The 25640-nt window shown below is 38.3% G+C and overlaps 1 protein-coding gene across 3 annotated transcripts in view; it reads left to right on the plus strand.

Moving 5' to 3' along the window:
• SLC10A7 (solute carrier family 10, member 7) overlaps positions 1-25640 on the plus strand; it is a 277082-nt gene that overhangs the window by 220785 nt on the left and 30657 nt on the right. For all 3 annotated transcript variants that reach the window (XM_011987124.1, XM_011987125.1, XM_011987126.1), the window contains 3 exons: positions 4835-4918; positions 16919-17084; positions 18092-18143. In XM_011987124.1, coding sequence (XP_011842514.1) covers positions 4835-4918; positions 16919-17084; positions 18092-18143 — 302 coding nt within the window. The remainder of the gene's footprint in view (positions 1-4834; positions 4919-16918; positions 17085-18091; positions 18144-25640) is intronic.

Genomic DNA, 25640 nt, shown 5'->3' on the forward strand with positions numbered 1-25640 from the left:
TGTACTACCTAAAACTAATGTGTAGTAGAGTGTAACGAGTTAAGTGTGAGGGCTTTGGAGCTACGCTTGTGGGTTTAGATTCTGTCTGTCACTTTCTAGCTGTGGTGACCTTGTCCAGGTTGTTTAACTGTTCTGTGCCACTGTTGCCTCTTGTGAAAATGAGGGTAATAATAAAACCAACCTCAAGGGGTTGCTGTGAGAATTAAATTATTCCACATGCAGTAAGCATTTAAAGCAGTGTCTGCCTCTCAAAAGAAGACATACAAGTGGCCAACAAATACAGTTAAAAAAAAGCTCAACATCACTAATCATCAGAGAAATGCAAATCAAAACCACAATGAGACACCACCTCACACCAGTCAGAATGGCTATTATTAAAAAGTGAAAAAACAACAGATACTGGAGAGACTACAGAAAAAAGAGAACACTGACGCACTATTAGTGTGAATATAAATTAGTTCAGTGTCTGTGGAAAGCAGTTTTGGAGATTCCTCAGAGAAGTTAGAACTACCATTCAACCCAGCAATCTCATTACTGCATATATATCCAAAGCAAAATAAATCATGTTATCAAAAAGATACATACACTCACATGTTTATCATTGCAGTATTCAAAATAACAAAGACATGGAATCAACCTAGGTGATTAGATAAAGAAAATGTGGTACATATACATCCATGGAATACTACACAGCCATAAAAAAGAACAAAATCACATCCTTTGCAGCAACATGGATACAGCTAGAGCCCATTATCCTAAGCAAATTAACACAGGAACTGAAAACAAAATACTACATTGTTCTCACTTAGAAGTGGGAGCTTGGATATTGGGTACTCAGGGACATAAAGATGGCAACAAGAGACACCAGGGACTAATAGAGTGGGGAGGGAGGAAGGGGGCAAGGTTTGAAAAACTAACTGTTTGGTACTATGATCACTATCTGGGTTATGGGATAGTCTATATCCCAAACTTCAGCATCACTCAATATACCCATGTAACAAACCTGCACGTGTGCCCCTTGAATCTAAAGGAAAAGTTGAAATTATTTAAAAATAAAACAAAGCAGTGTCTGGCACATGGAAGTGCATGATAAATGTTACTACTGAGATTATAGAAGACAACTGGTTGGGAGACCTGGCTGATGATCCTTTCTTGGGTCTGGGAACTAAGTAGAGGTTTGCAGCTTACCTGAATGAAGTTGGAAGAATGGAATGAAAACATTGGCAAGCTTTTTCTGCCTTCGTATTACAGTCATTCACTAATTGACACACATTCGTTGAACACCCACTATGTACTAGATTAGTGGTTCTCAAAGTGTGAACCCCCAAGTCAGCAGCAGCAGCACCACTGGGGACCTTGTTAAAAATACAAATTCTCACCACAACTCCCATCCCTCTCCCCAGGCTTTTTGAATCAGACACTGTGAGGATGGGGAAATCAATCTGTGTTTTAACAAGCCCTCCAGATGTTTCTGATGTGCTCACATTTCAGAACCACTGCCCTAGATGTAGAACGTGGTCACTCTGCTGGGCATTGGGACTGTAAATGTGAATGATATAGTGTCCCAACCTTCAGGAGCATAGATTTGTAAGCAAGAACAACCAAGGATTCCAAGAGGTGCAATTCAGATACAGAGAACAGTGGTTCACAAAAGAGAGGGTGGCCAATTCAGCATTTTGGGAGGAGGTTTTGGAAAGAATTCCTGAAGAAGTAATGTTTGAACTGAGTCTTGGAAAAAGACTCATACTTTTCCAGTTATAAGTGGGGGAAACAACATTCCAGAGACAGGATTGAGTGCATGTATACTTGGTGATGGACAGGCATGCACACCGACCTCAGCTTTTAAAAAGCAGCAGCTTGACAGGAGGGGTTTTTGTGTTTTTGTCTACTGTTGTATCTGCAGTGTCGAGAACATGCCCCTAGCTCACAAGAAGCACTAAGTAACTACTTGAATGATTGAATGCAAAGATCCTAAATTGCCACATACTAAATTTTCATGAATGATTTCTTCTCAGCATAGGATAGTAAAACAAAGAAATCAAGCTAATGGTGAGTTTCCTCCTTTAAAGTACTACATATTTCTGCAAGAAATTAGCCAAGGACTGGATTGCTTGCTTAACATGCTATATCTTAAACCATGGGTTGACAGTATGAGACATATTACTTTTAAATCTGCCACGGCACTCGGTGAAGCCCAGGGCACTTGCTTGATACAACCTTCTGAACCTGAAAACTTCACCTGCAAATTACTGCTGCTTCTCATAAACATACTGATCTTTACAATAGAAACCACAACAGGTTCCCTATTAAAATATGAAGAACCAAATACCCCAAGCAGCATATTTCCTTCTGCTTTAGTTAAAATCACCTCTGCATGCAGAATTATTGGATTTTGTGTCTCTCTAGTCCTGTCCTCACAGGCTGCGCTGTGCCAGATGCTTGCTGTTCTGTCTTCTGGATGCCAGGGCATACTTCATAGCATCAGAAACTTCCCCAGGGGTCCTCTGCATCTTCATACTGACCACAGTGACAGGTCTGGTGGCCAATTCAAAAGAAAGGACTTATGCCAAATTAGACTCCAGTACTGAGGTTTCCTTCCTTTCAGAGCCACTTCTAAGGGAGCCATCCTGAGGGATTTTGTCCCCAGCATCCCTGCCATACCTCGTCTGGCTTCGTGTACCCAGTTAATTACATCCCTGAGTAGCTTGCTCTGATCTCTGATCTGACAGAGCCTCAGAGGAAGGCTGCTGTAACCTGTGTTTCCAATCAAGTGGATCAGAAAAGGGACCATAGAGATCATGGACAACCTCCTCAATCCATAGCCTTGTTCCACTGTCTTCTAAGAACATGCGGTTTCCAAACGTTGAATATGCCAGTGGTCTGATAGGCGAAGGATGGAGACATTATAAATATATAATATTTTTTAAAACCCAAGTTGAAATGGGTTTTTCTTTATTTTGGGGTGCTTAAAGAGAGAATATTGCTTTGAAATGGTTATTCATTTAAAAAATGTAAAAACCTAATAATTAAAGTTGAGATAGAAAGAGGAGCCAGGGATATGTGAGATCACTGAAGCGATTTCAGGCAGGAAATGTCGCCTTTTACATGAAGATTATAGCTTAATTTTGCTACCTGTCTCCAAGTTCTGTAAACCTTAGGAATAGAGCATTGAGCTGGACCTTCTTGAACTTGAAAACTTTGTTCTTTAAAGTTTATTTTTCTATTCATCCAGTGCCTCAATTTCTCTGTAGAATATATTTTTTCTTTATATCAGTCCTTGCTCCAGGAATATCCTTAGGGTTAATATTTGTGGAGAGAATGTATTTGTTAAGCACCTTGTGCTTCAGAGACATAGTTGCTTTAAAATAGAGCTTAATTATTAGCTTTTAATATTTTGGTTTTGCATAAAAAGAAACATCTAATAGCCATGCGACATTTAACACACCAGGAATCCTGTTTGTTCTTTACCAGTTTCACTTTTTCTGTTTGTCTCTCTTCGTTTTAGTTTATATTGGTTGTGGAGAAAAAGGGCTAGAGACCACCAATTTTTATGGGTTAAATAAACAGCCAGTGGTCAGTGTTGAAGCTGGTTTTCAGTGAACACAGGGCCCGTGATGGGCCAGACATATGTTCTTGGCATTTTGAGTGCATGCAGACTGGGGCTGAAGCTGGGGGACAGAATTTTATATAATATGTCAGAGTGGAGAGGAGATTTTGGTAAACCATTCATGCAAAAATCAGTGAAAACACTGCTCCTACACCACTTCATTCAGAGCTATTGACTTCAAGTAGCTAAATGTTTGATTTCTTCTATTTGACATTCTGTACCCTCAGTCATCACTACTTCCATATCCTTTCACAAAAATTATTTTCCAAAAGATATTTCCAAGGGTAACTAAACTTAGGTAAATATGAAAATTTAGGTTTAGTCTGCAGGGGAAAGGCGAAAAGTAAGTTCCAAGGGCCAATTATCGATGGTTTGGTAAATCTGGTTGCAAAATGAACCTGTGAAAGAGAAAAACATCTATTGTTTGTCCAGAGAAGTTTGAAAAACAGAGGAGGTTTTGACCAACACTAAAAAGTTCATGGGAAGACTTAGCAATTCTTAGTGATGGAGGCTGACATGAGTGTGTTACTGTGTGTGTAGATAAGCACTCTTGTGCTGCAGGGAATAGCATCTTCATGAACCTGAGACTGTAATTGTTAGCAAAGAAAGAATCAAAAAATTTGGAAGAAGAAAAATAGGAATTATAAACAGTGTTAAAGCATACAAATTTAGGGGAGCTATATTGAAATTTTAAGTTGAAAAATAAGTTATGTTTCAGGATTTCCCATTTGCTAGACCTCGTGTAAGAAAAACTTCTACGGGATCTGAGATTCATTATCTTTGTTTTGAAGGAGTCGGAAAGTTAGAAACTATTTCATTTGCATAAATAAAAATGTTATCTTGATAAACGAATGAGACATTTATTTTAGATGTCTACAGACAGGTGAAATAAAAATCACATAAACTGTAACTGTTGATGAAATATCATGCCATATGATTATAGACTGTATGAACACAGAATGACTTTACTAAAATAATAAGCAATTTAGGTTGATTGCAAATCAATATTTTTCTCAATGTTAGTCTCCCAATAAAAGTTATATTTTAAAATACTTAACAGTTTTTTGTGTTGAATTTAGAAAATTAGAGGTAACTTCACTTATTCTTTGTAGATAGCTACCAAATTTTTGGTACACCTGAGAGAATCTATTTATTGCATTATTTATAAACACTAATGCTTGATAACTGATTCAAAGTAATTCTAACTCCTAGTTTCTTGTTTTACAGCTTGGTTCATCTTCTTCTGTGCCTTTCACATCTATTTTTTCTCAGCTTTTTATGACTGTTGTGGTTCCTCTCATCATTGGACAGGTAAGGCCTCCAATTCTATCTGATCTTTTCTTTACGGATCAAATTGTGAAATCTTACATAATGTCAGAGCAGTTGAGAGAAAGGATATTCAGAGGGAGAAGATAAATGAAAATATGAGACTGAAAACAGAAGTTTCATCAATCACAGTATTCTCATCTTTTTTATTTTTTAAATTAATACTAATCTGCTTTGCAGTTAGCTGTATACAGGGACCCCTGCTAGCTATATATAGGGACTTCTACACAGAGTCTGGATTTTTTTAAAATTTATTATCTCCTCTTTGTAGCTGTGTAGCTACCTTGAAAACATCTAGCAAGTCTTTAACCTTATTCTGCAACTTTTGATAAGGTCTCCATGTTTATGACCATCGTTGGGAACAAGCATCTGTCTTTGGTTGGCGATAGACTCCTCCAACAGCAGTTATGTTTGTGACCATGTAATTGATAAACAGTTTAATACTATTATCTCTTAAAGTTTATCTTAGAATATTTAGGGTTTACTTTGTCATTCTTATTCAATTGGACTAATAAAAATTCCATTGTAACTTCTTATAACAAGTTAGTAGTAAGCATATAAGCACACAAAGTTTAAAACAAGTGCATTTTTTTTGGTGGTTGTTTTTTGTTTTCTGTAAAATCATAGGATGCCACAGTATTGGAGTATAGAATTTAATGCACAACTAAAGTGAACAAGTCTTAGGAAAGCAGTACATTAAGAGCAACTAGATTCTAGACTTATTTCTGCCTTTTATTTGCTGTGTTATTATGGGCAAGTTATTTAATCTCCCTAGCTCCAGGTTCATAATTTATTAAATATTATGACAATAATATCCATCGTAAAGGGCTGTTGTAAAGATTAAATGAAATATGCATGCCTGTAAAGTTCTTGGCATAGAACCTAACACAGGTAAGTGCTCTGTAGCTTCTAATATCATAATCATTATTTCCAAATTCCCTGAAAATACTAAACAGGCAGCAAGTATTTGAAATATTGAATATAAAAAATGTATGCATAGGCTGGGCATAGTGGCTCACGCCTATAATCCCAGCACTTTGCAAGACGGAGGTGGGCAGATCACCTGTGGTCAGGAGTTCATGACCAACCTGGGCAATGTGATGAAACCCTATTTCTACTAAAAGATACAAAAAAATTAGCTGGGTATGGTAGTGGGGTACCTGTCGAGGTTGACGCAGGAGAATCGCTTGAACCTCGGAGGCAGAGGTTGCCCTCCAGCCTGGGCAACAGAGCGAGACTCTGTCTCAAAAAAAAAAAAAAGACAAGAAATGTATGCATAGACATGTAATATTTACATGCTGTCTTAGGTCAGGTTCTCTGGGCAACAGACTCAAAGACAGAGGTTTTTAGGCAGGAAGTTTACGAGGGTGTACCCTTGGGAGCAATAGAGTGAATAAAGTAGGATGGAGCTGATGCAGTCCCAGCAAAGGTCTCAGTAGATCCCGTGGGGAACTCTGGAGCTGGAATGACCCCTCAGAGTTGTCCTACCTTAAGGCAAGAGCACCTGGTCTTTATACTCTTACACTGACCAGTCATTAGATACTGGCTTCCCTCCTACCCTCCATGAGGGCTGTGACCTTGGGTGAGTCTACTCTCTCAGGCTGAGGGCAAGTCCCAAAGAGGAACTCCGCTGACATATTTTACTCACCCAACACTCCCTGCTGCTGTGGGTATAAGCACCTCATTCCTGAAGAGAAGGATCTGGGTGGTGCTCCACAGCATCCACAACACATGTGCTAATTTTTTTAAAATTTTATACTTAGAAAAGGGACTAAATTTGGCATAAAATGGGGGATTTAAAAGTGCTTTAAGAATAGCATTTAATTAAATATAAAATGATACTTAAAAAATACTTCTCCCACAGTGCTGATCACATAACAGAGATTCTGAATGAATGTTACATCCCTGCCTACCTCTCTGACCTCTGCCACATTTCCCACTTCCAGCCTCCCTGGCTTTTCTCAGTTCCTGCTCATTCTTTCTGTTTAGGGTGTCTTTCTGCCTACCCTCCCACCTCAACCTGTTTCTCATTTGACTCTTTAATGACGCCGCCTTTGAACCATATAGCTGGTATTTCCCTGGTTATTCTTCATTGCAACACCTTGTTTGATTTTTCTTGACCTTTCTCACAAAATATACTTATGTTTAGTTTGCTTGTTAACAGTTTGTCTCTGCCATTCAACTATCAGTTTCCTGAGTACTGGAGCCATATTTGTTTTGTTTATCATTACATTCCCAGACCATAGGTACCCAATAAATATGTGCTGAAAGAGTGAGTGAAATAATGAACAAGCCAGAGTTCTGTCATCAGTAAGGGATATGCTTTGTTGTATAGAGGTATAACTGAATCTACCTGTACTTCTCATCTCCACACAGTTTAAGCTGTGGATTTATATTAGTTTATATTCATACATATTTTCTTTGTTCTGAAAATAATTCCATCTAATAATTTAAAGCTCATACATTCTTCTCATAGTAGATCTTGGAAATTCCCCTATTAATAATAAATGCTTGGCTTAAAACATACAGACAAAATATCTGTATATAGGTTACTTAATTTTGTATGTATAGGGTTATATAATGTATGTAATTTAAAAACATTTATCCTGAAGGAATGATGAATTGTTAGATGGCTCATTCTTCATGTACTCAGTAGTAAATAGCAAAGTATTCAGTAAATTATAAAGTAATAATGGTAGTCAAAAAGTAGTATAGGTAGCTTTTTGTTTTCTCTTAAGTGTTCTAGATACCACAGTTCTTTGATGGCTCTTTTCAAGGAGAAAACCTATATGCTTGCATCTACCTGCCCCTCCTCTTGTATTCTGGTCTTAGGAATTAACAGTCACCACCCTGTCTCCACATCTAGAAACCACCAATCAGCCTTGCCTCCTCCCTCTCCTTACAGCCATACTCCTTTACCTCCAGGCAGTCATTTCATCCTACCATTTCTGCCTCAGAAATCTTTCACACCTGGCCCCTGCAGCCCTGGTCACACTGCTGGAGAGGATGGCACACCATCATCTCTTGTCTAAATTATTGCACCTCCTAAACCTGTCTCTCTGCTGTGAGTCTCTTCCAATTCCCATCTAATGTCTTTACTCCCTCCAGAGTAGTCCTAAAACACAAATCAATTCACATTATTCCTCTCCTTAAAAACATCCCCGTGCCTCCCTGTTGCCAATTCCTTGCATGGCCCCAAAGCCCTTCACAGTCTGGCCCAACCTGCTTCTCCAGTGCCACTTCTCACCAGTCCTCTCCTTAGGGCTCTGCTTTTCCCATGCTGCATACTCATCATCCTTCACCTGACCATGGCCCTTCACTGCTCTATGCCTTCGACTGTATTGCCAGCAAACTCCTACTCATTGTTGAAGACTTGGTACAGAGGTGCCCTCCAGTGTGACGCCTGCCTGCTCTGACCTAGACTGGCCTCAATTAAATTCCACATCTCCCATAGTACTTGATTCATAATATTTATCAGGAAATAATATAATTTATCGATGAGCTTCCTAAAAGCAGAGACTATATCTTCTTAATTTTCCTACCTCCTTGCTTATAGTAACTCTCAGTATATATGTATGTACTTAATCTGTAATTTCATCCTAAGTAGTGGTCTCCATAGGTTAGTATTTATAGGTATACTTAATAACATATTCAAGAGTAGGGTGTAAGATGTATAAAAAGATTGACTGAAGAGAAATTTGAATTTATCTTCAGGGAGCCCCTAGCAGTAATTTTCCCTAGGTTGCCATTTGTTCAGGATATTTTTAGGTCTATATATAGTAGGTACTCAATAACAATGACTTACTTCTTTCCTAGTCATCACCTGAAAAACATATCTGAAAAAAAAAAAAAGTATATCTTTTTTTAAGGACACTAGTTCAAGAAAAAATAAATTTTTCAAAATTTTATGTTAAAGAAAAGCCATATTTCTAACACCTCCTTTGACTTTAGTCTTTGGATGAACTGTGCTGTAACTGACCCACAGGTACATTAACATAAACGATAGAGCCACACGTCTGAGTAGACGTTATCATATAAGTGCTGCTGCATGATCCTCAGGTCCTCCAGTACCATGGAAAAGGGGGAACATTCCACAGGCAGGAGTGCCCAGGGCAGGCAGTGTCACCTCAGCCACCTCCTCCTACAGTCACAGCCTCACAAGGTCATCTCTGCCTGCAGTGGTATAGATTGTGTGGTACACAACAATGCTGCATTTCAAAGAAGTGCGCCCACCTTATAGGCATCATAGGTTTGAATATTTATTATTAAAATTGTTCTGGCAGGAGGAAATAAAGTATATTAAAGAAGGGATTTTTGTAATACACACAAAAGTGCTACGGGGCTATAGCAGGCCTGTTGGACCTTGATGATCAATCTCAGGCAGCCCACTTCATAGCCACCATACCTGTCCTCACCTACTAAGCTCACATACTCTATTCAGTAATTCTTTAGTCTCACCAAGACCCCAGATTAACTGACCTTTCAGTCACCATCCTCATGACTGTACTTCCCTTCTTACTCAGCTTTGATTCCTTAGTCTGCCATTATAATCCCTCCTTGGCAAATATTGTCAGCTCCTTCACCCTTTCTCCCTTTGATGTAGTTGCTCAAAAAGCCCCAACCCTGGTTAAAGCCAACTCTGCCTACTCCACGCGTGCAATGGAGCTGCTCAGATTCCATGGCCTGTCATTCACCTCACTCCCTGGCAGAGCTCTCGGCTTCTTCACCTCTCCATTTTACCTACTTCACAAAGGCCCAACCCTGCTTCTACTGGAGCAGCTGAGCTGAGCTTCTCAGAAAGCAATACACATTGGTGTCATCTTGTGTTAAATTCGTGACGCCACATTTAACGTGTCATCTAACACCTACCAGAAACCCTACCCTACTTCCTTATAATGTTCCTTTTTCTATTCTTCAAAGGGATTGTTACCTTATCCTCTATCTTCAAGTCCCTTTTACCTCCCCAACACTCTCCCACTTGCCCATTGTACTCACGTCTCACTGACTTTGCTTCTGTTTCTCAAACATGCCAGTCTTCAGTCTTGCTCCTGCCTTAGAACCTTTGCACTGACCATTCCTTCTGCGTGAAACACCTTGCCACCTTTCACATCCTCAGAAAGACCTTTCCCCACCCTCTCCTTGGGTGGCTACCCAGTAGCAACTCAGTCACTGTCATATCATTTAGTTTAAACTGTGGCTAAGTATGTATCATTATTTTGCCTCTTGTTTATTTGTTGTTTTGCTTTTTATTTCTCTCTTAAACTAGAATGTTAGTGTCATAAGAGCAGGGACCTTGTCTGCTTAGTTTAATCTCTTGATTAATCTTAATTAATCTCCTGATTAATCTTAATCTCCTCAACTGTGTGATGTAATCTTTGAGGACCCCTGTTAGCAGTACACATATGTGCTAGTTCAGAGGAATCAGGTGTACTGCATGTCAGGCTACTTTCACAACTGTAACTAGGAGTGCCGAATTATGAAAATAAACACTTGTATGGATTGTTACATGCATCTTTTAAAATGAGGTTTTATCATTACTGGTTAAATAGAAAATGGGAACTAGAGGGAGAAGTAAAGACTAGGAAGTATGAGCTGAATATATTTTTCTTAATCTTTTATTGGTGATAAAAGCTTATCATTCAACTTGTGATTTATATTTCTGAGAGTGAATTTTATTTTTCTGTTTCCCCATACAATACTTCTTTTTGGTTTAAATCATTATTGACTGACTCTGATTTGATGGGAGGTGTAGTCTGGTCTTCCTCACTGCTTGGCTGCACACACGGCTCCTAGGCCTTACTTTCCTCATTTGTAGAACAAAGTGTTTTATATCTTCTACCCTGAAGGTGCTATGACTCTGAGATAAGATTTATCTTTCCATAGATGGCTAGGAGATTGTTCCTCTGTCAATCTAGAAAGAAAGAAAATTTATGCCATCATAGCATTTTCTCTTCTTTTCCAACAAACCTTTTCAATACATCTAAGTGCTTGAGACAAATACTTATTTTGTGCATTATATTTAAGAGTGGTATACAAATAAACAATGAAACAGAAATTCTACCACTTTTTATTTTCCACCAACTTGAATATTTTTTAAAGCAGCACACTAAAACCTACTTTTTCCCTATAAATTAATAATAAAAAAGCATATTTATACATTATCATTCATGCATTCTCTGGTCTTTCCATTAGTGATTTGTTTCAGTTTGAGATGGGCCTTTCATGTTAAATAGTCTTGACGCCACATTTAACGTGTCATCTAACACCTACCAGAAACCCTACCCTACTTCCTTATAATGTTCCTTTTTCTATTCTTCAAAGGGATTGTTACCTTATCCTCTATCTTCAAGTCCCTTTTACCTCCCCAACACTCTCCCACTTGCCCATTGTACTCACGTCTCACTGACTTTGCTTCTGTTTCTCAAACATGCCAGTCTTCAGTCTTGCTCCTGCCTTAGAACCTTTGCACTGACCATTCCTTCTGCGTGAAACACCTTGCCACCTTTCACATCCTCAGAAAGACCTTTCCCCACCCTCTCCTTGGGTGGCTACCCAGTAGCAACTCAGTCACTATCATATCATTTAGTTTAAACTGTGGCTAAGTATGTATCATTATTTTGCCTCTTGTTTATTTGTTGTTTTGCTTTTTATTTCTCTCTTAAACTAGAATGTTAGTGTCATAAGAGCAGGGACCTTGTCTGCTTAGTTTAATCTCTTGATTAATCTTAGTTAATCTCCTGATTAATCTTAATCTCCTCAACTGTGTGATGTAATCTTTGAGGACCCCTGTTAGCAGTACACATATGTGCTAGTTCAGAGGAATCAGGTGTACTGCATGTCAGGCTACTTTCACAACTGTAACTAGGAGTGCCGAATTATGAAAATAAACACTTGTATGGATTGTTACATGCATCTTTTAAAATGAGGTTTTATCATTACTGGTTAAATAGAAAATGGGAACTAGAGGGAGAAGTAAAGACTAGGAAGTATGAGCTGAATATATTTTTCTTAATCTTTTATTGGTGATAAAAGCTTATCATTCAACTTGTGATTTATATTTCTGAGAGTGAATTTTATTTTTCTGTTTCCCCATACAATACTTCTTTTTGGTTTAAATCATTATTGACTGACTCTGATTTGATGGGAGGTGTAGTCTGGTCTTCCTCACTGCTTGGCTGCACACACGGCTCCTAGGCCTTACTTTCCTCATTTGTAGAACAAAGTGTTTTATATCTTCTACCCTGAAGGTGCTATGACTCTGAGATAAGATTTATCTTTCCATAGATGGCTAGGAGATTGTTCCTCTGTCAATCTAGAAAGAAAGAAAATTTATGCCATCATAGCATTTTCTCTTCTTTTCCAACAAACCTTTTCAATACATCTAAGTGCTTGAGACAAATACTTATTTTGTGCATTATATTTAAGAGTGGTATACAAATAAACAATGAAACAGAAATTCTACCACTTTTTATTTTCCACCAACTTGAATATTTTTTAAAGCAGCACACTAAAACCTACTTTTTCCCTATAAATTAATAATAAAAAAGCATATTTATACATTATCATTCATGCATTCTCTGGTCTTTCCATTAGTGATTTGTTTCAGTTTGAGATGGGCCTTTCATGTTAAATAGTCTTCCATTAAAGTTGAAGCTAGTGTTATTAATACTAGTAGAGTTTTACACTTATAGCATTATATTAGATATGAACAGTTTTCATTGCTTCACCTGAAAATTGCTTTGAGAGAAAAGTAACAGTGAGGTGTACTGATAAATAGGGATAGAAACATCATCAAACTGAGACTCGGAAATAAGAATAGTGATCATTTACCAGGTACAGGCCCGGTCTGTAAAGCATTTTATATTTATTTAATTACTTAATCCTCAAGACAACTACTGTTATATCACAGACGAGGCACACGGAAAGTAAGGAATTTGCCCAACATCACAAAGTAAGGATTGGAGCCAGGACTCAAAGTCAGGCGCACTGTAGCTCCAGAGTCTGTACTCTGAACTCCTGTGCCGTGGTTCCCTCAGGAAATAGGGGTCGTAGTCCTACTCAGCCACCTCCCTAGCTTTTCAACATTTTATGCGAGTTGACTTGGTTCTCTGTGTCTGTTTCCAACTGTAAACTCAGCAGAATAATAGTGTGTGACCTTTCCCATGAGAATGAAATAAAGTAATAGGGGGGAAGAATTTTCAAAGAGTGAAGTAGATAATAAGTGTTCATTGTGCCCATTTATTATTATTATTGTTTATGCTTTTTTGCAAAGTGTTTTCTTTTGAATCTACTCAATATTTAATAAAAATAAAGAAAAGTGTTATAGAAATTGGATTTGATTTCATATCTCTGACTTTATATTGTAACAGAATATTAATATAGAAACAAAACTTTATGAAACTATATGGATTTCGTGCAATAGAGGATAAAAATTGAAGAAACAAACTGAAACCACCTTAAAGAAAAATGTTTTAAAATTCAGACACTTAACATGAAACATTATCTATCCTATATCCTTACTCAAAAATCAATTTATGAATAGGGTAAAGACAGAATAGAAACAAAAAGCAAGGAAATACTTTAACAAAAAAATTAAGAAAACTAAGATGATGGGTATTATACTTTATATCTATCTCAGTGAATCAACATTCTACACCGAAGACGTGTCATTTTTACAGGTTTCCAGCTTGGAAATCATGCAGGAATTGATATGTGGCTCCGTTTATTAGAAGCACAGAGAGTCAAATTTAAGTTTTCCTTTATCCTTTCCTGTTATTTAATTTAGAATAAGAAAAGCAAAGTTTTGAAGGTGAGACAACAAAATAAAAAAGCTTCTATGGAAGATTTTTTCCTTCTCTCTTCACAGGGAAAAATAAACAGGTTAATGAGGATTTGTCACTTAATTTTGAACACCTACATTTCTCTGAGGTCTGAGGGCAAATGAATTAGTACAGATTCTGAAGGAAGATAGAACTGGCCACCTCACCAGAACGCCTTTTCCCACCTCATCTTGGATTTTCTTTTTTCCCAAGAGAGAATTCTGAGGCATCTATATCAGGTTGTGTTGATCTAGCTTAAGCAAAGTGCTGTTTCCTATAAGGTTATTAAAGATTTCTATAAGGCAAAGAAGTTTGGAGAATTTTAAAATGACATGAATTCTTGACAAATACAGAATGATTGCATCAAAAGTGTAAGTGGCTAAACTAAGAGAAGATAAGGTTTCCTGGAGTTTATATCCAAAGCATATCTTTGAGGCATGTCAACACTACTTCACCCAGTTTTTGTTTATGAAACATTTTAACGCCTTTCTAGCTACATAGTGCAAAAGCAGCTGCTTTGTGAATTTAATTTTAGAGGAAGATGGAAAAGCTCTGTGCAACCTGGCAAGATATAAAAGGGTTTACTTAGAAAATATAGACAAATATCACAATAAGACTGGAAATGCTGAAAGACAATCTGCTTTCCCCTAGAGTTACTGTTTTACTTGTACATCTATCCATTCCCAACTTTCCAGTTCTTTTCTTTATTGAGATTAGGTATCCACCATCAATTTATTGGAGTGTTTAGAAGAAAGACATTTTGTCTAGAAGGATTCTGGACCTGGGAGACCCTGTTTCTTGCCATACTGAAGGAGTCCTATTCTACTATGAGACTCTAAGTACTTTGCAATGAAGAAAGAGATTATTAGGTTAGCTCAATCAAATTACAGTTGGCCCTTTGTATTTCTGGGTTCTGCATCTGTGGATTCAACCACCTGCAGATTAAAAAACTTGGGAAAAGACAATAAATAACAATACAATAAAAATAATACAAAATTTTAAAAATACAGTATAACAACCTGCTACAGTATAATACATGTGTAAATAGTTGTATTAGGTATTATAAGTAATCTAGAGATATTTAAAGTACACTGGAAGGTGTGTGTAGGCTATATGCAAACACTACACTTTTTATCAGGAGTTTGAATGTCAGTGGATTTGGTATTCACAGAGGTCCTAGAATCAATCCTCTGTGGATACCAAGGGACATCTGTATTGCTCATACAGTTGATTAATTATTACAGATTTGTCTTGGGTTTTAAAGTGGTTTTCACTTACAAGTTGCACCTCATTCATATTTATTTATTTTGTTGGAGAGCAATGCTGGTTAGAGAGGAAGACACTTATTTTTGGAATTGGGATCATACATTCTATAACCTATTGCAGAGAGGAACTTTTATGGTGTTTTTAACCATTGTGTATTAAAACAAGATTGAGGGGCAGCAACAATTTCAATAATTTCATGTAATTTCCATTTATTTTATTTCCTAAAGGAGTTGAGTTATATTAAATTTGGGCAGCTACCAGTTTTATACTACCAAACACAATAGATTATGAAATGACCCTTTAAATGAAGTCCCTCTGTAGCCTTCCAATAACCAGCTACCCACCACCCCCGGTGACATATCTGATCATGGAGACATCTGGATACCCATGATACCTATAGCACTGTTATCCAAAATGTGTGTTCTAATATGTCAGTCCATAATGCTGTGTGACAGGACTGCTCTTATTTCTCTCTACATCACTGTGTTTTAAATTTAAAGAAAGAAATGAATGCTAGATAAATTACTATGGTTTGGGATCACTTCTATACTCCCCCCACCTTCCCAAAAATAAACCCCATAATATTTTATAAATCCAGGTGTGGCTTTAATTACAAGATCTACTTTTTTAAAGAAAATTAATTACAATTTTTTTAATATCTAACACACTTTCCACTTATTCCCACCCCACCTAACCTTCAGGGTTTTGTACCTGTACCTGGTACCAAATGGTCAGCTTTCTGCCAAGACTGCCTTTAATACACGGTCAGTTCACTTCATGAGTCCCTGAGAACAGCTGAAGTTGATCCAACAGCCAATTGTTCAAAGATTCTATTGAGAGTAGTTTATTTTATTCTTGAGCATCTGTAAAGATATGCTCCATTGCGAATTAAGCCTTTTTAGTGACAGAGTACATGATGACAGAACCCCATCAGCTTTATCAGGAGAAGTTCCCTGACCTCATTATTGCTAATGGATCCATGGTAATTCAGCCTGTTGTGAATTCTCATGTTCAATTATGCAGGATAATGAGTGATTCAAAACTTAATATGTCTCAGCTATCGTCCTTATGATAGGACTTGTACAGCTTCTTTCAAAAGTGAAACAAGGTTTTAAGTAGAGTGGTTCACTTTTATGTCCAAACAGAAGTTATCACCAATATTCAGATGACCTGATTTTAAAATAAGACAGAATTGCTCTATAACTTTATATTTCACTGATCCTTTTGTAGGAAAGTTAGGACAGGCTTATTCATTTTTAAGTGTTAATTCTGGAATTCTAAAAGTATGCAAATGGCATTTGTCTTTGGATTCACAAAAACTCTAGATATTCAGAGTTTGAATTATTTAAACTCCCACAACACATGCACTTTTGCTTTTCAAGCATGAGTTATAATTTAATTAAAAACTTCTGGTGCATTGCTAGCATTTTAAATATTAATATGTTCCATGGATCACTTTCGATTATCTACTGTCTTGAAATTCTTGAAGATGTCAGATTTTTAAGATTCCCAAAGTTGCACTTGGAATTGTCTGTTGAGGCAAAAGGGACTGTGATAATTACACACATCCATTAGGATCAGCAGAGGAGATAAACTTTGGGGAGGCTTAATGGGCATGTCTCAGTGACAGCTAGCAAAGAGCATTTGGCATGATTAAGGATGGATTTGAATGCAGTTGAAAATATACTCTCATTATGGACACCCAGTGGAAGTTGCACTACAAATGTTAAATTCCCCAGAAGAAGAGTAGTGTGGCAGGGAAGCTTTGAAATCCACTGTGGCCATCAACCAAATTATTCTCTTTCCTTTATGTCTTTCTCCTGTCAGAAACACTTTGTGATGCCCATTTCAACTCCCTACATCTCTGAAAAGAGGCAACCTGTTGATCTCTGTATTTCAGATTGTCCGAAGATACATCAAGGATTGGCTTGAGAGAAAGAAGCCTCCTTTTGGTGCTATCAGCAGCAGTGTACTCCTCATGATCATCTACACAACATTCTGTGACACGTTCTCTAACCCAAATATTGACCTGGATAAATTCAGCCTTGTTCTCATACTTTTCATAAGTAAGTTGGCAAATGGGATAGCCTGGCTATCCCTCAGTCTCCTCAGTAGCAACGCGTAGCACTGTGTGTTCTCTAAATTCATGTCTAGTGTTAATTTGACTAGAAATGAATGCTTAATTTTCTATTACATTTACTCAGTGACTTTATTCTGTTCTTTTAAAATATATCGGCTTTACACTTACATCTTAATTTCCTTTGTTTTTGAGTCTGCTGCCCCATTTTCTGATTTACAGTAGTTGATGTCAGATGAGAGAAGCCTTAATTTCTGTCAGATGCAAATGTTAGATTGAGCACTGTGTCACCAATTTAGTTTATAATAACTTTAAACTGATCTTACGCCTTACTGTGATTTAAAAACAGGATTTATAATTTATGATACTGTTATTTCTAAGCATAATAACTTGGCTACATTGGTTAAAATATGAATATTTACATCATATTTTCTAATAAAATTTACCCAAAGTAATATCATTTCATTTTGAGAAGCAGCAGACTATAAAAGGCAGGAAACTGCTAAAGCTCAAAAAGCAACCTTTTGTTCTATTTATCCTATAATCCCAAAGACAACTGTTACTAATGTTGCAATATCAAAGAATCTTTTGTTATTCTAAAGTATATTGTATGCTACTGCATTTGTGATATTTGCTAGAAATATTCAGAGTATAAACCAGCTATTTCTAAATTGACCAAATTAAATAACCAAATCTTAAAGAGGCTTTATGTTTTCCCTCAATAACTAAGACTGTGTCTGGGGATATTATCAGTAAGAACAGACTGAGTCCCACTAATTTAAATGATTATTTCAGTTTAGCAAGGCATGCTTGTTTGGTTTATTTGTTTGTTTTTCTTTTTTAGTTCCTATAAGTAAACTATAGGAACTAAAAGTAAAGTAAACCTATAGATAAAACAAATATAAGTAAACCTATAGATAAAACAAATATACCAATAAGTATGCTACAAATACTGCTTTCAGAGTACTAATTTAGATTCAATCTTTTTTTCTTCAGTATTTTCTATCCAGCTGAGTTTTATGCTTTTAACTTTCATCTTTTCAACAAGGTAAGTGATTTGGTATCTCTTGTTATTAGTTTTCTAAATGAGGAATTGTGCTCTCTACTTAGCTGCTATGCCACTACACACATTTATATTTTTTTCTCCTTTTACATATGTTTTTCTCCTGTCTCCCGGACCATTCTGCCTCCCTTCTGCCACCCTCAAATTGTAGACATTACAAAGGGTCTTTCCCTGGCTTTATCTTGTCTATCCACGTCGAATGCTTAGGCAGGCCCCTCCATTCTACTGGCTTGAACTGTTAGCTTCATACTGATAATTTTCAAGTGTAAACCATCCATTGTAATGTTTTTCCTGAGTTTGAACCCTATTTTTGACTTACTATTTAGATATCTTTACTTGACTGTCTTAACAAGACCTTAGACTTAAGATATTCAAAATGGAGTTCATGTTTTTCCCAAAAACTGCCTCTTTCTCTCTTATTTCTTTCCTTATTTTTAGTGAACCACCATCCTCAGAGTTACTCAAACTGGAATTCTTCACATCGCTTTTTTTTAAATTTCTCGATCTGTCTTCTGTAATATTTTTTCTGCTCCCAAAGCTACTTCCTTAATTCAGGCTCTTGTTGCCAGTTTCTCTCTAGGCTATTTCAATGGATATCTTACTGATAATTAATTCCATTTCTACACCCAGCTTTTATGTTATGCATTTCATAGTGCTTCCAATGACTAGATTTTGGATAATGGCTCTCTGGTTCAGATATCTTTAATGGTTATCCAGTGCCTATAGAATGAAGTTTATTTTGGGGGACAAGGTCCTCTAGTCTATTTTCCAGTCTCATGAACCACTACTAGTATTCGTGCTGTCTAAGCTTTAGGTTCTGCTCCCTGGAAAGACCTCATGCTTTCTCATTTCTGTCCCTTGCTTAGGCAGTCCCCATATCCAAATTATTCTCCATGTCCTGGTTCCTCCTTCCTGTTCTTAAAAGCTTACCTCCAATGCAAACCTTTGTTATACATTACAAATATTACTTGAACTTTTGGTTAGAGAAAGTTACCATAGGGAATGACACAAATAAGAGGTGATTTCTATCTTGCACTGATAACCCAAGTGTCCTCTGGATGGTACAGTAAGCCAACCTGCATTCAGTTCAAAGAAGAAGGAAGCACTTCCCAAGAGAGTATAGAACAAGGATTCATGGAAATGAGGGGACTTGACCTGAGCCATACAAAATGGCTAATTGTTCAGCAGTTAGAGATGCCAAGAGAGTTCTTCATGGGAGAAGAAGCAATAATGCAGATGTGGACACATACAAAAATCAAGATATGGTGAGACAATGGGAGTAGAGGAAGATTAGAAATAGTAACTGGAAGGATAGGCTTGAGCCAGATTGCAAAATCCATGAACACCAGGCGATAGCAATGAGTGACCACAAGGGAAAGAGCCTATGCTGTTTATAAGGCTTGAAAAAGTGTCAGAGCAGTGGATGGTACAGGCCTCACATTAGGCACTTGGTTCTCACAGCACTTGGTATAGCACTAGGCTGATTGTAAACAGTCAATGAAAACTTATTGATTGATATAATTTGAAGCATTTTCCCAAGCTAGAGGTTGTGATTTATGAAGTAAGAGTAAAGCCTGGAGCCATTAAGTCACAGAGAAAATGTGACTTAATTGGGTAAGTCTGAAAGCAGGAGCTATTTTAAAGTTCTTTTTGTAAATGGTTTGTTATATCACCTTAGAAAAGACATTTGCCTTTCAATGGCAGTTTGTTTGCTGGTGCTTGTGGCAAAAGTGATCATCAGAACCACTCCTATCGGATGAAGTAGGATGCAGATATCCTGTTAGTGACTAAAATTTTCTTGAAAAATAGAATACAGAGCAGCCACTACTGGGACTGCTAAAGGAGGCATGGGTGGCAGAGATGTGACACCTAGTTGAACTGAAATTAAGAATTTATAGCATGGAGAAGACTGGACTTTCATAAGGATCTGTGATTTTAAAACCCTTCTGCATTCACCGAGGTTCTGTCAGGGTTTTTGTTTTGTTTTGTTTTGTTTTGTTTTGTTTTGTTTTGTTTTGTTTTGAGACAGGGGCTTGCTCTGTCGCCCAGGCTGGAATGCAGTGATGCCATCATAGCTTGCTACAGCCTCAGACTCGTGGGCTCAGGTGATCCTCCTGCCTCAGCCTCCTGAGTTAGCTGAGACTACACGCAAACACCACCATGCCTGGCTAACTTGTAATTTTTTTGTAGAGACAAGCTCTTGCTATGTTGCCCAGACTGGTCTTAAACTCCTGGCCTCAAGTGATTCTCCCACCTTGGCCTCCCCAAAGTGCTGGGACTATAGGCAGGATTCACCGCAACTAGCCATCTGTCAGGTTTTTAACTTCCTTGACTTACGGTCAAATCTGCACATTCTTTGATAAATGACAGCATATAGCTTGATCATTTCTCCCTCTCTGCACCCTCTTCCCGCCCTGTCCCCTGCCATAATCATCTACTAATGATTTACTTCGAATTTGAAGCCTAAATTACTTCTCATATAGCCTCATTCTCTGTTCTCAAATTCCTGGCTTGCCTGGAGAATTTCTGTACTTTTGTTTTGTTTTGTTTTGTTTTTTGAGGCGTGAGCCACCGCGCCCAGCCCAAGAATTTCTATACTTTAAAAAAAATCTGGCTGGGTGTGGTTGCTCATGCCTGTAATCCCAGCACTTTGGGAGGCCAAGGTGGGCAGATCACGAGGTCAGGAGTTCGAAACCAGCCAGGCCAACTTGGCAAAATCCCATCTCTACTAAAAATACAAAAATTAGCCGGGTGTGATGGCATGCACCAGTAGTCCCAGCTACTCTGGAGGCTGAGGCAGGAGAATCACTTGAACCCGAGAGTCGGAGGTTGCAGTGAGCTGAGATCACGCCACTGCACTCCAGCCTGGGTGACAGAGCAAGACTCCGTCTCAAAATAATAATAATAATAATAATAATAATAATGATGATGATGAGATGGGGCATTAGCTTTGCTAGCTTTGTAATACATTATTTTTTGCTTTTCTCTGTCCCACTTGCTAGGAAATGAGTTGATTCATCAAACCAAGAGTCCAATGACCTAACCATTCTGCAACTTTGGGAAACTGCAAATTAAAACAAAAAACAAAAAACAAAAAAAAAACCCACGCATTGAAAAAGCTTAGAAAAGGAGAGCAGTAATTGGACATCTTTTAAAAATATATAAAAAGTTAAAAAGTTTGGTAGGCTGATAACTAGAGTAACAGAAACCTTTATTGTCATTAGAGTGGCAAAAGAAATGGTAAAGAAAGGAAAAGGAAGAAAGCAAATATTTGTATATGTGTTTTAATTCTGATCAGTACATTTCCAGTCAGATATCTCAATCTGCCTTTCACCGTAGCCCTGGGAGAAGCAGGATGGGAGAGTGGGAAAGGGAAGCAGGGAAGGAAGGTGGGGACGATCATTAATGGTAAGTTTCCTTACCATTTCAGAGGAGCCAACTAAGCCTTGGCACCTGGGTAGCTTGTTCAGTGCCACTGAACTAATGACAGAAGAGGTCTTCTCTGAAAACTAGCAGAGACAAAACACAGGTACAGAGGTTAACAAAGGAGAGGCTTCACATGGAAGTTTCCTCCTCTGAAAATAGTGGGCTTAGACAGAAGTATCTCAAAGGACCTTTTCTGCTCCACATTCTGTGATTCTACTAGTAAAACCTGACATGTTTTCCTCTGTGGGTACTGCAAAGGCAGGCAAAATAAACATTATGTGGAAAACACTGATTGAAAGCTTTGTAAGAGAGAATAAAAAGACCAGTTGGGAAGAAAAGGAAATAAACATCTCAAGAGAAGGCAAAGTGATCAAAAGAATCAGTAAAAACAGGATAAAAAGAAAATCAATATTAAAAAGAGATAAGGTAGAGTTAGAAAATAAATAGTAATGTGATTCCTTTCAAGAATGTGAGCAGACACAATAGAGATGTTAATCAGTGAAAATAATTGTAGTCATTACTACTCAAATATAATGTAGAGGACACTTGATTTTTCTGGGTCTTGTCATGACCTTGTACCATGAAGTCCCCCTTGACAGTATGTCTAAGCGTGGATTATTTACCAAGATAGCTGCTCTCACCCATTACATTTTGTAGTGTTTTTCGTTTTAATATTTTGTTTCTCAAAAGGCAAACTTATGACCAAGATTTGGGGCAACCAACTTACCAGTTGTGTGACTTTAAGGGAGTTGTTTAACCTACTTGTGTTTCCAGTTCCCTTTTTGGAAAAAGCAGAGCAATAACACTATTTGTACGGCTTTTCTGAGAAGGAAGTAATACTGGCTGCAACATGCTTAGAAAAGTGCTCAATAATGCTTATGCTATGGTAATTTACCACCCTCCTGAACAGAGGGTTAAGTGAGCATCTGCTCTATCAGCTTTCCCTGATGTACAGCACTCCGGTCCTACGTAGCTAGAGTACAAGTCAACCCTATTGAGGAGGAATATTGTTTTTAACCTTAAATGTACCCTTTTTGTGCCTTAAGGTTCTAATCCTCCTTCCCACTGATGGACTTTTGGTCAGTAAAACTGTAGAGCAGTGTTACTGAGAGCAGTGAGCCAGAAATCTCCCAGTGTGGCCCTAGCTTTAGTCTCTTTACCTGAAACAGAGGACAAGTAAGCATCTCTTGCAAATATCCTCTTTAGCCACATTGTGAATGCTGCTCTAATGAGCAGTGGCCAGGGCCAGATTAATTCAGAGCCTCCTTGACCAGAGAGACTATGACATATTGGAAAAGTGCTATAACCTTGAAAAGAACAAGATATGAAGCCAAACAAAGTTTACTAAAGGAAAAATATATTGCCAGACTCTAGGAAGAAAACTAAATGCATAAACCCAGATGCAGCCATGGCTGATACAAACAAGGGCCACAAAAGACAAAGTTTTTGAAGTGCTCCTAGCACCACAAACGTTTCTGGACAACATCCCCCACCCACCTAAGCCAGCTGATCACATTACATGTTCTACAATCACTGGAGGGCACTGACTCCTGCATGGAAATTTTTTTATTCCTTGTTAATTGACTGAAATTCATATTCTACAACCTGCCAATTTCAAACTTTTCTAATGTCTTTGATTCCCAGCCTTGGAATTAACTCCAAATAGGCTCACACTTTACAAAGAAAGTAAAATCTCTGACATAACTTGCCTCTGCTTGCCCGTTCTCTGCCTGAAAAATCTCCATATTTTTCACTCCCCTTGTTCACTTTTGTTTCCAATTCAGATATGATAGGAAATGCCCTGCTCCAGATAACCTCTTTATTCTTGGCTTCTCAGGTCTCTTTGGGGACCTGTGTTCATCAGGTATTTCTCTCTGCTGTGTCTTCATTCTCTCTTTATAGTCATGGTCAAATATCCTGTGACCCTTTTCTTCTCTTTGCCTAATTTCTTGAAAACACAGTCCTCACTACTCCAAACACAGTCCTTCTCACCACTCCAAACATAGTCCTTCTCACTTCTCCAAACTCAGTCCTTCTCACCGCTCCAGACTTAGTCCTTCTCACCACTCCAAACAGAGCCCTTCTCACCACTCCAAACAGAGTCCTTCTCATCACTCCAAATACAGTCCTTCTCACCACTCCAGACTGAGTCCTTCTCGCCACTTCACACACAGTCCTTCTCGCTGCTCCACACACAGTCCTTCTCGCCGCTCCAGACTCAGTCCTTCTCGCCTCCACACACAGTCCTTCTCGCCGCTCCAGACTCAGTCCTTCTCGCCGCTCCAGACTCAGTCCTTCTCGCCGCTCCAGACTCAGTTCTTCTCGCCGCTCGCCGCTCCAGACTCAGTTCTTCTCGCCGCTCCAGACTCAGTCCTTCTCGCCGCTCCAGACTCAGTCCTTCTCACCACTCCACAGTCCTTTTCGCTGCTCCAAACAGTTCTCACCACTCCAAACACAGTCCTTCTCACCACTCCAAACATAGTCCTTCTCAGTATTCCAGACTCAGTTCTTCTCACCACTCCAGACTCAGTCCTTCTCACTACTGCAAAAACAGTCCTTCTTACCAATACAAACTTAGTCCTTCTCACCACTACAAATTCAGTATACATCAGCATCAACTCCTTGGCCTCCTTCCCAAGGCTGACTGAGCCTCCTCTTTAATTCTCTGTTTGCTTAATGCTCCTCTCAGTTCCATATGCTCAAAGTTTCTAATTTCTCTTTGATTCTTCTCTCTCAAAGCAATAATATCAATATCCCCTAGCTTGTGTTCGACATATACATTGTGCCACATTCTTAACAAGCATTGGCATTTATCCCCACAATTGATCCTAAGAGTCAGAGAGTCTTAGACTCATTCTACATATGAGCAAAAGGATGGCCTGGAATTAAAATCCGGCGTGTTTGCTCCAAAAGCCTGCACTGTTGATCTGTTGGGAGGTACTATTGCACAGAAGTTAACGGAAATCCTTTTCATCCTGTCTGCATGTCTCTTTCCACCATCTCCTGTCCTCACTATGATTCTTTAGGCGCTTAGAGCTCCCTGCTTCCTGCCCAGCCTCACCATCTTCAGTCTTATACCATGCTGTGTGATCACTGCTCCTTAAGAATTGATCCACTCATGTCATTCTACTGTCCCAAGTCCTCAGCAGTTTCACTTATCCCATCATATCAACTCAATACTCCTAATCATAAGCCAGTGTCCCTGCACACAAGTCAGCCTGAAGAATCTGTTCTTGCCAACTGCCCCCTCTACTCCCGTACTGCAGTCTCACTGTCCCCTATCTAAAACACACATCTGCACATGTCTAAATCTATTCTTTAAGGCTCAGCTCAATTGTTATTTTTTCCCAGAAGGTTATTTGTGCTCTATCATCATCTCCTACTTTCCCTGCCAAGCTAGAGGTGATCCTTCTCTTTCAGCTGCAAAGTACTCTGTTTCTCTCTCCTCTCCTCTTTCTCATATATATCTGTAGTGCTTTCACCTCTCAGCCCGTGCATTTACGGAACCTTGTGGAACTCCTTCCCCATTAGGCCCTACTGTGAGGAATAAAGGGATGAAGAAATATGAAAGCCATGTAGTGCAATGTTTAAAAAACAAGAATGGTATTACAATATCAATATGAGAATAAAATGTAGAAACAATAAGCCAGTGTTATTATACTCAATAACAGTATATGATATGCATCCATGGGGAATCCTCAACTGAAGTGAAACACCAAAAATTCAGTTTGAAAGTTATCAAGAAAGAGCTTAGAAGTAAGACTGGTTAGGAAGCAGAAACATGCATGCTTTTTCACAAGAGAGACCAAAGGCCATTTTAAATATTCTCTAGACACAGGCACAGGGGATGAGGAAGCATGGAGGTGGGGGGAGGGGGGGCGTGGAACTCTTCTCTCCTCCTGTGAATGTACAACAAGAAAAACAGGATGTGGGATCTATTTAGGGAAGAGTTTTCTCCCATGGGATGAGATTACTAAGGGAAATGATTGGGTCTCTTTCATTAGGGAGCCTTAAAAATCAGGTACATTGTTATATTTGCAACTGTATACATGGAGT

Source organism: Mandrillus leucophaeus, unplaced genomic scaffold, assembly GCF_000951045.1.
Source record: "Mandrillus leucophaeus isolate KB7577 unplaced genomic scaffold, Mleu.le_1.0 Scaffold301, whole genome shotgun sequence".
NCBI classification, from domain to species: domain Eukaryota; kingdom Metazoa; phylum Chordata; class Mammalia; order Primates; family Cercopithecidae; genus Mandrillus; species Mandrillus leucophaeus.